Source organism: Podarcis bocagei, assembly GCF_964188305.1.
Source record: "Podarcis bocagei genome assembly, chromosome: 7".
Lineage (NCBI taxonomy): Eukaryota > Metazoa > Chordata > Lepidosauria > Squamata > Lacertidae > Podarcis > Podarcis bocagei.
Window position 1 is genome coordinate 92,581,645 of NC_138132.1, and position 12,672 is coordinate 92,594,316.

A 12,672-nucleotide genomic window follows, 5' to 3' on the forward strand; every position below is an offset into this window, starting at 1 on the left:
AGGTGGGATTCTGCTGTGGGGAGGGTTTGCTGCTGCAGTCCGGATCTCCCCCGCTCCTCTTCCTGCTATTTGTATTGAGAGGCAAGTCCCAATTCTCCATCTACCTCAATACACCCCCCCCCCCGGACAGGAAACATCCCTTCAAGGTCTGGGGCAGGGTTTTTTGTTTTTCCCCCCAAGACACAAAATGTTTGCTTTGTTGTTATATGAAAGTAATCCATCCAGCAACTTTGCAAGGCAGCCAGTTTTCTCCCCCTGTAAGGGATGTTGTGAAGAAAGACAGTCGGTCCTTAACTAACGCACCAAGAAATGTAGCCTTTCTTGGCCCTTTAAAATGGATAGGAAATGTTGCACCCGAGCAGGGACGAAAAGAGCCAAACGACACCAAGGGGTTAAATCCAGAGAAAGAGCTTTTATTCTGCCATGGGGGGGGGGGCAGAGGAGCAAGTGTGATAGAGTCACAAAACAAGCACGATTTCACAGCCATTTGCACAGAGTATATATTCCTCTTCCAGTTCCCTCCCCTTTCTCCTCCTTCTGAAAAGTTCTGCCCCATGTCTCCTGAGCATGAACAGAAAGTTCCTGTCTTGGGACTCTTTTTGGACTCTTCCCAGAAAGGGGGTGAGAAACCAAAGGGGGTTTCAGAGTGTTCCAGTTATGTTTCATTCTCTTGTCCTGGCATAGTTCCCGGAAAGAAAGTTGCAATCTGGTTTTAACAGGGCCACTGGCCTTAGAAACAAAAAGGCTCTGAGAATCAATGGACTCTGTTCTCTACCTTCGTTAGAGTCTTTTTGTTACAGCAAGATGAATATGCTTAGCTAACGCTTTTAGCCTTATTTGAAAAGTGCTCGAGGCGAGGCTTTGAGGCCTGGCTGGGGAGGGGGAATTCATAAACAGTTTTGGGGTTTTAGGGTAACCTTAACTGACTGTCTTTCTTCAGTTGCACATGGTTGAGCTGAAGCTTGAGCAAAGGCCTTCCAGTTCCTCTTCTGGACAACCACGGTGGTCAGTTAGCTGCAAAGCCATGGTTACAACTGGACCTTGAAGGCCTTGAACGCTTGAGCAAGGAGCTTGAAGTCTGTATTTTTAGGAGCATAAATTACACCTGAACTTGGCAGTCACCAAAGCTGTCCCCCCCCCCGCCCCCCGATTCTGTAGGTTTGACACCAGTCGTCTCAAGGTTGTGTTGGGCAGGACTTCCCGCAGAGACCCGGAATGGTCTGAACAGACATTCTCAGTGGAGAAATACGTTGTACATAAAAGCTTTGTGCAAAGCACCTTTGACAACGATATTGGTAATACCTTTCCCCCCCTACACACAGACCTAGATCTGCACCTGCTCCAGCCTCTTGCCTTGACCCACCCTGCCTTTTTCTTTGCTTTTTCTCTTTTTGCTAGCTCTTCTGAAGCTGAAGTCCTTGTACAATGAGTGTGCAATGGAGACAGATTCCGTTCGTCCTGTCTGCCTCCCAGAGCCTGGCCTGAAGCTGCCTGACTGGACAGAATGTGAGATCTCAGGCTACGGCAAGCATGAAGAATGTAAGAACTTCTGGCTTGCTTCAGACGGTGGCCTCTGAGAGTTGTGCTCCTAAGCCCCATCCCGGTAGCTAGCTAGGGAGACACCAACCCCGTCCATTTCTCTCTCTCATCTTTCCAGTTTGTTACACTTCTGCATCAGTTTGAGAATTTTTGTACATGTCCATTTTCTAAGCAGTTTCCCCTAAAATAATGAAAGTCATCTTGTTTTAATTAATATAGGCATTCCTGTGTATGATTTTTCTAATGTTTGTTTATTAAGGTGTATGCATCTTTTGTATGGAAAAGTGCTTTGCAAAAATTGGAGAAGGGTGAATCTCAAAAGATAATTGTATTGTGGTTTGGGAAATGCAAATATGTAAGTTAGTTTTTCAAATCAAACCAAGCAAAATTCTCCCTCTCCTATTCTGCATCCCAAACCCCTCTTCTGCATTTTGAGCAATGTTGAGCAGTGTTGGAGAACTTGCCAGTGGATTCTGGGTGTCTCTCACTGCCTTTGACAGCCCCCCCAAAAAACTGTGCAACCTTCCCTTTCCTTGCAGTAGTCCTAGGCCAGTGATGGCGAACCTTTTAGAGACAGAGTGCCCAAACTGCAACCCAAAACCCACTTATTTTTCGCAAAGTGCCAACACGGCGATTTAACCTGAATACTGAGGTTTTAGTTTAGAAAAAACAACTCATACATGAACATATTTTGTCTTAAAAGAAAAACACAATTACAGAGCTTTCAATGATACAAACAACTTTTTATTGAAAGGTAAAAATTTGCATTATCCTTGTTTGGGAAATCATGAAAAAGGGAATTACTCCCAGACAACATGGCCGTTTTGATAGTTTCCCTTCCAGAAACTTCTTTGGGAGATTTCAAAGCAGAAGCTGCATGGCCGCCTGTCATGGATGCTGTAGCTGAGATCCCTGCATCGCAGGGGGTTGGATTCCATCACCCTCGAGTTCCCTTCCAACTCCCCACAATCCTATGAGAAAACCAAAACAGTCTCTTTTGGCCTCCACTGTGTGTCCCCTAGCCGGGAGGATCTGGCACTTACCCATGGCGAGGGGAGAGAGTCCAGCTCAAAAGTTTACTTCCCAGCCTGACCAAGCAGGCAAAAAGGAAATTTCGGTCGCAGCCTGGGAGGGAGGAGCCCCAGCACAGTTCATAGGGGCAGCACGCGCGCTGAATAGAGCTGCGCATGTGCGAGTAGCCGGTTTGCCACCCGCGGGCTGCAGCTGAAACGGGAAGGTTCCATTCCGCTGTCTTGAAGCGCCTCGGTACAGAAGTGCCAGTAAGCCGGGGGGCGTTTTGCTCCCTCCTGCACAACTGGGCTTGAGAAGTGTAGCCCGGCGGGCCAGCCATTGAGTCATAGGAGTGTGGGGAGTCGGAAAGGGCGACGGGGTGCGTGCCCACAGAGAGGGCTCTGAGTGCCTCCTCTGGCACGCATGCCATAGCTTCACTACCACTCACCTAGGTAGCAGCGGGGGGGGGGGGGAGGTTGTTTCACAAATGCCTTATGTACTTGCTGAAATTAAGGTCACTTGGTCTGGAATGGGACTGTCCAGTTGCCAGATTTCGTCTGTTGCACAGCTGCAGAATCAGCCTCTCTCAATAAACATCTCCCTGCTCCTAATTTGATGCAGTGTTTGTCTGTGAGATGAATTCCTATCTGCTTACTAACTGATCTATATGACTGAACCAAGTTTACACCAGCAGAGCATCTGGCTTCTATTAGAGCTAGCCAGATCCCGAAAGTGGTGACCTTTATCCTACGTGTTTTGGGAACTTCATTTCTTCTTTCCAAATTTCTGTGTGCCATGGCTTTCCAAGCCCATGAAAAGGCAGCTACCTGGAGCAGAGGCAGCCAGCGCCTGGCCCTGGGCCTTGCATGCCCACCTGTGCCTGGGATGCCTCTCTTGAGAGGGCTGGGGTGGAGAGCTTGCATGAGGGAAAGCTCATTCAAACAAAAGCCTATCTCTGTATGCAGAAACCTGGCTTTTCTCTGAAATCTTGTTTTCCGTGTGCAGTGAATTCTTTGTTTTTCTTTGGTATTGAGGAACATTCTGCCATTTGAGCCTCTGACTCTTAACTGCCTTCATGGTTGACTCTACAGTCAGTGGTCATATATATCCTGCAGTATGCAGAACATGGTGCAGAGACTTGTTGAATCAGGGGTGGGGAACCTTTTCTGACTGGGGGAAAATATCTTTATCTCCCCACCCCTGCCCGGCCAGACTTGGGTCAGTCGCTTGACATCACTATGATGTCAGGTGATGCTGCACTTTGACGCTCCAATTTGCCAGGACTTCAAAGTGCAGTATATGGGATGGTTTGAAAGCCTTTTGCAAACAGCCCCAGTGCTGTGCTTTGGCTACAGGCACCTGTTCCTTTTTTCTTTTTCTTTTTTTGAAAAAAAGATTTTATTAAGACTTTTCATAATACATACAATTGAACAACAAACTAATCTAAACAAAAACAAAGAAAAAAGAGGGGTGGAAGAATGATTCAAAGTCCTGTTTCCAGCTGTTCTTCCCTCTGCTAGATGATGTTTTTCCAGTCTTCAATTCAGGCATTCAATTTTCTTTCAAGACAAGAAGTCCAAAAGAGGTTCTCTGATGATTATTATAGATAAACATCAGCCGTAACCTTCTGCCAATCCAACATCACAACTTTTGTTCTAATATTAAGAAGTATTCAGTCCTTGCTCTTTATTCACTCCAGAGTTTCTTCACTGTGATTATGTACAGTGGTGCCTCGCAAGACAAAAAGAATCCGTTCTGTGATTCTCTTCGTCTAGCGGTTTTTTCGTCTTGCGAAGCAAGCCCATTGAAGGATTAGCGGATTAGCGCTATTAGCGGCTTTTAGCGGCTTATCTGCTGATCGGATCAGCTGATAAGCAGCTTAGCGGCTTAGAAAGGGGGGGGGGGAGGAAAAAAACCAGCAGGAACTCGCAAGACATTGTCGTCTTGCGAAGCAAGCCCATAGGAAATTCGTTTTGCGAAGCACCTCCAAAACGGAAAACTCTTTCGTCTAGCGAGTTTTCCGTCTTGCGAGGCATTCATCTTGCAGGGCACCACTGTATTAAGACAATAATCCAGATGAATATGTTCTCTTTCTATCTACAGTTTCTGCTTTCTTCTCGGAGCGTCTGAAGGAAGGACATGTGAGGCTCTATCCAGACAGCCAATGCACACCCAAGCTCCTCTCAAACAGGACGGTCACTGAGAACATGCTGTGTGCAGGAGACACCAGGGAGATTGACGATGCCTGCAAGGTAATCCCAGTTCTAGGAATGTTAGGAATTGCCCTGCTGGATCAGACCAGCCGCCTGCAAAGCTCACAAGGAGGACATCAAAGCAATGTCCTATTTTTTGTCTCTAGATCAGAGGTAAATAACATCTGACTTTGGAGATCCCATATTTCAGAGCGGGCGGGGGAAGCTGGACATAGGATTTTTAAAAATAAATAGCCATTGTGGCTTATAGCCATGGTTTGATAATAATGATGATGATGATGATGATGATATTTATATGCCACTCATCTGACTGGATTGCCCAGCCACTCTGGGCAGCTTTCAGCAAAATATAAACACACAATCAAACATTAAAAACTTCCCAGAACAGGGATGCCTTCAGATGTCTTCTAAAAGTCATTTGTTTATCTGACATATGATGGGAGAGTGTTCCACAGGTTGGGTGCCACTACCCATAAGGCCTTTTATCTGCCACGAATTTTGTCTGCCTAAGCTGTCGACCATCCCTGCACTTTGCAGTAGTGAATCGCATAGAGCAGTGTTTCTCAGACTTGGGTCCTCAGCTGTTGTTGGACTTCAACTCCCCTCATGGCTGACCACTGGTTCTGCTAGCCAAGGGTGATGGGTGTTGTACAACAACAGCTGAGGACCCAAGTTTGAGAAACACTGCCAATCAATTTAACTGAGTAACCTCTTGAGTTTCGTGATGATGAACTCTACAATTCTGTGATTCTGTTGTATTTCCTTTTGGGGCCCTTTTTAAAATATAGTTTTTTGAGTGGATGCAAACATTTTGAACTAGCCTTCAGGACCAGGCTGGGGAAGGCTGCTTCACCCTTTCCTCCTAGATCACCATATCTCTTTGGTATCAACCTTTGCAAACAGTGTTCATGAAAGGAGCAAGGAAGCCCACTGACCCACTTAAAGGTTAGCTCATTTGGGCGCCTGGGTATAGGCAGCTTATTTAGATACTGGTTCCTGGATCTGCTGATCGTAGGAGGACTAGGTGGCTAATTGTGGCTAAAGACTTGTCTTCAGTGAGCCTTAAAATGAATAATGAACCTGTTGCTCACTTAATTCACCCCCTCCTTTTTCTTTTCTTTTTGCAGGGCGATTCTGGTGGGCCTTTGGTTTGTCTGAACAATGGCCAAATGAACCTGCTGGGGATCATCAGCTGGGGCGTGGGTTGTGGGAAGAAAGGCATTCCGGGCGTCTACACAAAGGTGGTTCACTATCTGAGCTGGATTCAGGAGAACATGAAGCCTTGATGGCACCTGCAAGCCAGTCATTCCTCCCATTGGAATCTCCTTGCATCAAGGAGAGACAGTGGATGGCAGAACACGAAACTTGCTTCCATATGTATGGAGTGGAAACTGGCAGAAAGCAGGCATGTGCATGTCTGAAGGCACCTGCGTGTCCAGCATGCATATGACCCCGACATGCACTTTATGAGAGGAATGAAATCTTCAGCATAGAGCTACACTTGCCTTGTTTAAAGGAGTGTATATCTTTCCCACTTCCACACAGTTAAGAACTTTTCAAACCAGGAAGCGCTGTAAAGAGCAGTTTATGAACAGGAGAAGACAGAGAGTATATTACTCTAGCAGCAGGCTACACAATGATGATATGTGGGCAGCAGCCAGTAATAATAAATTCTCTCACGCTTAGCCTGCTGAATGAAGAAAGCTCCAGTTTCCTAAAGGTATGCGAAGAGAACGTGGGCATTGCAAAGAAGGGCCCTGATCTGCTCCACCACTTCTCCAAGCCGGCTTGCCACTTCTCTCCTGCAAGGCCCCTGACCTAAACATTAGGAAGAACTTCCTGACAGTAAGAGCTGTTTGGCAGTGGAATTTGCTGCCAAGGAGTGTGGTGGAGTCTCCTTCTTTGGAGGTCTTTAAGCAGAGGCTTGACAACCATATGTCAGGAGTGCTCTGATGGTGTTTCCTGCTTGGCAGGGGGTTGGACTCGATGGCCCTTGTGGTCTCTTCCAACTCTATGATTCTAGGATTCTATGACCTGAAAGACCCAAGGCTCCCCCTGCCGGGGACCAAATCACACTTCTAGTCAGGAACACATTCAGATCCTTTTAATCCAAAAGTTTGTTTGCAGGTATTTAACCTTTCTGTGTATGTTTTATATAAAACACTCTTTAATACAATGTTAACCATCTGTCCAAAGGCAGAGTTGTCTTCTGCCGCTACTTGAAAATACTTCTGTGCTGAAAATTGTCCTTCTGTGTGTGGTTCCTAGGGCATTAAACTACCTTGTCTTTTAATTAATTGGTGTGCATTGTATTAATTTGCTTCAATATTTTTTTTTCATTTTTTTTTTTTTAAAAAGGGTTACAAAGAAAAGATACGGGCACAGTGTGTATTGACCGATCCAGAGTCCCACTGAAATCAAGAACACAGTAGTTCTGCTTGCCCAGTTCCCACGCATTTTGAGGTGGGTTGTGCAGGAGATCTTTCTCCTAGGTTGTGTGCTCGATGACCAGCTTGGAGGGTGGAGTTTGAATTGACACGACAGTGCAAGGATTGGGCCAAATGTGGTGCTTCAGGGCCTCCCTTGAGAATCTGCCCCAGTCCTGTTCCACATTTTTCTTTCGTATTATTCATTAAATTTCTATACTGCCCTTTGAGGATCACAGAGCTATTTACTGTATAAGAGGCAACAGGGCTTAGTGAGCGGGAAGCGGCTGGGGCAGAGAGCAGTCCAGAAGCGGAGGCTGGAGAGGAGGGGAGGGGCCAAGAGGCAGAGATGAGCCTGGCTGCTGAAGAAGCTGGGGGGTCCGCCCCCCTCCTGTGACCAGCTCCCTTCCCCCTGATCTCCCAGAACCAGAAGAGGTGTGGAGAGGGCGGAACACCAACAGGCACAGCAATGGAGTCGGGTTGCTTGAGAAAGAGCTGGGAGAGGAGACTTAGGCAACTGTGGGAAGGTGGGGATCTTCAATCCACACAACTGCCTCATAGGGGCTAGATCTACAGGGATGAGTTGCTGTGCTCACTAGGCCTGGTCTGGCCTGATCCTAAACCTCCGCTGCCATGTGGGATACCTTTGGGAGAAGAAAAGGCTCTACACAAACCTGGAGTCCCCAAGACAGTTGGATGGCCCCTTGTATGCCTCCTTCTGGCAGCCTTTGGACCATGTTAGCGAGGCCCAGAGCAGGGTCTTGTCACCTGGGCAGCCCAGGACCTCCGTCCACACTGCCCAGGCTTGTGCCCCAGGGAAGTCACTCCAGTGCTGCTATAGCAGCAGGTGGACTTCACCCCCAGAGGTGCACTCCATTGTCTCAAGACTGAAGGACGCTAACTTCCAATGTTAACCTGCATTTCATAACCCAGCTCTCGTGTGCCATTTTTCAGCAGTTCATTTTTTGAACTTGCTGCTCCATAAGCCTGGGATATTTCTCCACCTTTGAGCCAAACAGCTACTTATTGAAAGTGCATTTTCTCTCTCTGTCTGTCCTGCTGTTTTTTCATGATCTTCCTTTCTCCCCTCTGCATTCCCTTTCTCTTACATACCATAGTTTATTAGATTGCAAGCCTGGGGGTCAGAATGTGCCCCTCTTTGATTTCTGCGTGGTGCCCAGCAGGATGCTGAGGACAGCACAAACAGCAAATGTTGGCGAAAGGTCAACTGCAGGAATCAAATAGTCCTCATATATAGAAATGACAGAAATAGATGAAAGGAGAAAGAGAGTAGCAAGTAAGATAAAAGAAAAACACGCAAAATGGTTCAGGGCAGTTAAAGGTGAAGAAAAGAAACAGAAATCATGCAAAAAGGATATTACAGTACTATTATTTCTGAAAATAAGAGATTGATGGCATACACAATTACTTGGGCATGGCATGTCCCACTGAATTCAAGAGGACTTGCATCTGTATTGAGGTATCAGGGTTGCGAATTCCAGGCTTTTCTCCTCCCAGCTTCACAAGGTCTTTCTGCTCTGCTGCTGTTCAAAGTTCAAGCCAGGGCTGATTTGGCCTTCTGGTGATTTAGCCTTTCAGGAATGAAGGCCTCACTCCAACGCAGTGAACAAGGCCTTCGGCGGGAGGCTTGTTGACTCAGAGAAATGAGACGGGCATTTCTCCCTCTCCAGAAGCCCCAACAACAGAACAAATGACGGCAGGAATGTGGACGCTTGCTTGGCTCCCTCTGCTGTGTCCTTGGCATAGATAAGCCATGGTCTTCCAGATGATGTTGAAGTACAACTCTCATCAGCCCCAGTCAGCATATCTTAGGGTTGACATATTTTTTGGGTTGGGGGGGGCAAAGTTGTTGAGCTTTTTTATTTTTGCCCAAGGTTGTTGAGCTTCTTTTGCAAAATCTCAAAATTATATATGACGTTTTAAAGGAAATTAGCCAAAATCCAACATGGGTTGCCATACGTCCAGATTTTCCTGGACATTTCAGTGGTTTTCAACCAGACGCTGTTCCCAAGGGATGGATCCTGGCTATGTCCGGGAAATTCCAGACGTATGGAAATCCTAATATAGCTAATAGTCAGGGATGATGCGACTTGTAATCCAGCAATTCCTGAAGGGCCACATCTCTACCATTGAGATCTGGGGGGGCAGAGGCTGTTGATTTTGTGTAGTACCAGAGGTGTCTCCTTTCAGCAACTCCTGCAGCCCAGCTGGTGCCAAATGTATTGCTTTCCTTTCCTTTGGACCCCACCAGTGAGGCCGAGAGGCGGGTCTTGTCGTCTGGGAAGCCAAAGACCTCCCTTCACATGGCCCAGGCTGGCGCCCTGGGAAGGTCACTTTGGTGCTACCAACGCAGCAAAAACAAGGCAGGAGGCAGCAGTCACAAGTTACTGTTCTCAGCAGCCACAGCAGGTGCTGTGATTCTCAGTGGTTTGATTCCCACCCCTGCCAAGGCATATGCAGTTGTCTCTTGATACAGATGGCTGTCAACCAACACCACCACAAATTGGGTGTGAAATCTGACCCACCTGGGTGGGGAGGACACCAGTTTGTAGGGAAAGCTCACTTGCAGAAGTTGCTGGCGGAGGGCCATAGCTCAGAGCACACACTTTGCAACTGGCTCAATGGAATAAGGATTTGTCTCATTTAAAATCAGTCCTTTATTCAGAATCATGAGGGCTGGAATCTTACTTTATTATGAGAGGGAAGGGTTTTATTTTGGAGGTAGCAGAGTGCACACTTTAAACAGAGAAGGTCCCCAGTTACAGTCCTCAACATTTCCCTGCCCCAAACCTTGAAGAGTCACTGCCAGTCAGTGTCAGCAACACTTAATTCAACGGGCCAACTTGACAGGAGGCAGCTTCCTATATTCCCATTAGACTGAAGGTGAGTAGCACGAGACCATCCGATCCAGCAACTGGAACCAGGCTTTCAGCGGGCACCAGGAGACAGCAGCACTGAAGGGAGTGTGGCGGCAGCGGCAGCACCTGGCAGGCAGCCCAGCCCAACCCTCATCTTTCCAAGGTCAAAAACTGAAGAGGATGCAAACTCATCAGGAAGGCCTGATTATGATAAAGAACTGGGTCATCCCGGGATTAAACTTGGAAGCAACATCAAATTCCAGGCCTTTGAGCAAGCTGAACGTGCCCTCAGAGATCAAAATAAACAGAATGCTTCCAAGTTACCACAGTAAACATACTGGTTTGTTCTTTTGTTTTTATCAATTTTTATTGGAAGTTTTCCACATAAAATACAATAAAAGCCAAGCTAATCTAAAGAGAAAGCAAGAGAGAGAGAAAAGCAAGAATAGAACCACAGAATTGTAGAGTTGGAAGGGACCCCAAGATTCATCCAGTTCAACCACCTGCGATGCAGGAATCCCAGCTCAAGCATCCCTGACAGATGGCCACCCAATCTCTGCTTAAAAACCTCCAAGGAAGGAGAGGCTACCAACTCCCCAGGGGGTCTGTTCCACTGCCAAACTGCTCTTACTGTCAGAAAATTTCTCCTGATGTTGAGTCATAATCTCCTTTCTTGTGACATGAAGCCATTGCTCCTAGAGCAGGTGAAAACAAGCTTGCTCCATCTTCCATGTGACAACCCTTGCGATATTTGAAGATGGCTCTCCTATCTCCCCCCAGTCTCCTCTTCTCCAGGCTAAACATACCCACCTCCTTCAACCGTTCCTCATCAGGCTGGGTTTCCAGACCCTTGGTCATCTTGGTCACCCTTCCTCTGCACGCCTTCCAGCCTGTCAACATCCTTCTGAAATTGTGATGTCCAGAATTGGACTCAGTATTCCAGATGTGGTCTGACCAAGGAAGAATAGCGTGGGACTATAACTTCCTTTGATCTGGACACTAGACTTCTGCTGATCCTTTCCACATGTACTGCTAGTGAGCCCGAACATGATTATCTCTGCTGACAGGAGTGTCAGCAGTCAACATCTAGTCCTCCACAATTCCTCCTCAGAAGTCCAGTAAACATACTGGTTTGGAAGAGTGGGGTAACAGTGCATCAAGTGGATTGACACACGTGCTGGGTCCATGTGTTTTACACTAAAACCAGCACGGTGAGTGGTTAGAGCAGAGGCATGGAATCTTTTCCAGCCCAATTCTCTCATAGGCAACCTGGCAGGGGCTTCCTGACAAAGATGGGCACCGCCAGAGAAGCAAGCGAGCAGCTCAACGGACATGACTCTTAGTCTTATGCAGGAGGCTATATCTGAGCCATGCAAAGTCAGAGGTTTCTTCACACATCTCTTGACCCTTTCAAGTTCAAGGAGACATTCCCATTAGACACAAGCACTTGAGAAGTGCCAGAGATCTGCAGGCAGGAATGTGTAGGGCACATGCTTTTCATGCAGATTCAACTTCTGACAAATTCAACTTCTGACATCTCCAGCAAGGACTGGGAGACCCTGCCTGAAAACTTAGGAGAGCTGCTGGCCAGCCAATGTAGACGAATGAATCATAGAATCATAGAATCCTAGAGTTGGAAGAGACCACAAGGGCCATCGAGTCCAACCCCCTGCCAAGCAGGAAACACCATCAGAGCACTCCTGACATATGGTTGTCAAGCCTCTGCTTAAAGACCTCCAAAGTAGGAGACTCCACCACACTCCTTGGCAGCAAATTCCACTGTCGAACAGCTCTTACTGTCAGGAAGTTCTTCCTAATGTTTAGGTGGAATCTTCTTTCTTGTAGTTTGGATCCATTGCTCCGTGTCCGCTTCTCTGGAGCAGCAGAAAACAACCTTTCTCCCTCCTCTATGTGACATCCTTTTATATATTTGAACATGGCTATCATATCACCCCTTAACCTCCTCTTCTCCAGTGGTCCACTGGAATCCACTGGTCCATCTCACTCAGTACTGTCTGCACTGACTGGCAGCAGTTCCCAACCATTTCAGAGAGGGGGTGTTCTCACCCCGACCTGGTGGGGACTTAACCTGGGACCCTCTGCACGCAAAGCAGATGCTCTCTTACTGAGCTCTGGCCCTTCCTTAATAGTGGGCTAGAAGGAATGCTGGTCTGAGGGTAGAAGAGCAGTTTCTGCTGCTCCTGCCTAGTCCATCATCCTATTGTGGCCATCGCAGGTGCCCCTTGGGAAGCCCTCCATCGGGACATCCTGCAACCCTGTCATCAGCTAACCTAGGGCACAACATATGCAGAAGTGCTGCGCCTGCTCCCTTGAAATGAAGCAAGACATTTCCATCAATGGGGGGAGCTGCAGAAGAGCATGGTCTCAGGTGCAGGATTTCCTTCTTGTTGTACCTGACGAGCCAGATCTGTGCACCTCTTGCTCTACTGTCCTTAAATGGTGCCAAACATCACCCACCCAAACTAGGCCTTCCTTTTGGCTCCCACCTGAGAAGGCCCACTGGTTTGCAGAAGGGGAATAACTATACAAGGGCACAGAATCACAATTCCTGGAGTTGCAGCTCCACCTACTGAGCATGGGAAG

The 12,672-nt window shown here is 47.3% G+C and overlaps 1 protein-coding gene across 1 annotated transcript in view; it reads left to right on the forward strand.

Moving 5' to 3' along the window:
• Positions 1 to 6,049, forward strand: part of PLAT (plasminogen activator, tissue type) — a gene marked incomplete at its 3' end in the record, with an annotated part of 32,522 nt that extends 26,473 nt beyond the window's left edge. The window contains exons 11-14 of the mRNA XM_081200957.1: positions 1,159 to 1,295; positions 1,399 to 1,539; positions 4,654 to 4,802; positions 5,891 to 6,049. Coding sequence (XP_081057083.1) covers positions 1,159 to 1,295; positions 1,399 to 1,539; positions 4,654 to 4,802; positions 5,891 to 6,049 — 586 coding nt within the window. The remainder of the gene's footprint in view (positions 1 to 1,158; positions 1,296 to 1,398; positions 1,540 to 4,653; positions 4,803 to 5,890) is intronic.
• Positions 6,050 to 12,672: the final 6,623 nt, after the last annotated feature.